Source organism: Gekko japonicus, unplaced genomic scaffold, assembly GCF_001447785.1.
Source record: "Gekko japonicus isolate JY-2015 unplaced genomic scaffold, Gekko_japonicus_V1.1 scaffold1846, whole genome shotgun sequence".
Lineage (NCBI taxonomy): Eukaryota > Metazoa > Chordata > Lepidosauria > Squamata > Gekkonidae > Gekko > Gekko japonicus.
Window position 1 is genome coordinate 303257 of NW_015168707.1, and position 848 is coordinate 304104.

The following is an 848-nucleotide window of genomic DNA, read 5'->3' on the forward strand; positions in this document are numbered from 1 at the left end:
CTTTCCCTGACCCAGGTCTTCTCTACCCCTTCGAACCCCCAGCCGTCTCAACGAGCCATTTTTACCTGCAGTGTATGATCATGGGGCCTCTGCTTTTCGTCGCCTGCTGCCTGACCATCTGTACAAACTGCAAGATGCTCTCCGCGGCGTTTGTGGGGGGGACGCCGTGGTCCGGCCAAGCCGTGTAGTTAAAGTGCATCACGTCCTGCACTTCGTCTGCCTAGGAGGGAGGAGGAACAAAACCGGTACCCGTTAGCCTTCGCCTTTCTAAATAAGTGCCCTCTGACACAGGGGTACCTTCAATTGAAAGCTGGAGAAAAATAACAATTTGGGGCAGAGACCTCAACAGAAGAAGAAGAAGAAGATGAAGACGAAGAAGAGGAAGAAGAGAAGGAGGAGGAGGAGGAGGAGATTGGATATATACCCCACCCTTCACTCGCAGTCTCAGAACACCTTACAATCTCCTTTTCATTTCCCTCCCCACAACAGACACCCTGTGAGGTAGGTGGGACTGAGAAAGCTCTGAGAGAACTGCTCTTGAGAGAATAGCTCTGAGAGGACTTGTGATTGACCCAAGGTCACCCAGCTGGCTACATGTGGAGGAGGAGTGGGAAATCAAACCTGGTTCTCCCAGATTAGAGTCCGTACTCCTAACCTGCTACAGTAGACTATCACATTTCTTCAAATTTGCAGTGACATCTTTCTGCCTTTTCAGCACTGTTTGAGCCACTGCCTCACATTGGAAAGACGGGGTAAAGGGGCTAAACCTATTCTCAGAGTTCTTTGACAGCAGTTCTAGGTGGGATGTTTAGGCCAAAAGGGTGGTCTTTGGGGGGCTCAGTTAGGGA

General features: G+C 50.6%; 1 protein-coding gene across 1 annotated transcript in view; it reads right to left on the reverse strand.

The window, feature by feature from the left end:
• Positions 1 to 848, reverse strand: part of PTPRO (protein tyrosine phosphatase, receptor type O) — a gene marked incomplete at its 5' end in the record, with an annotated part of 101965 nt that overhangs the window by 24362 nt on the left and 76755 nt on the right. The window contains 1 exon segment of the mRNA XM_015415533.1: positions 66 to 220. Coding sequence (XP_015271019.1) covers positions 66 to 220 — 155 coding nt within the window.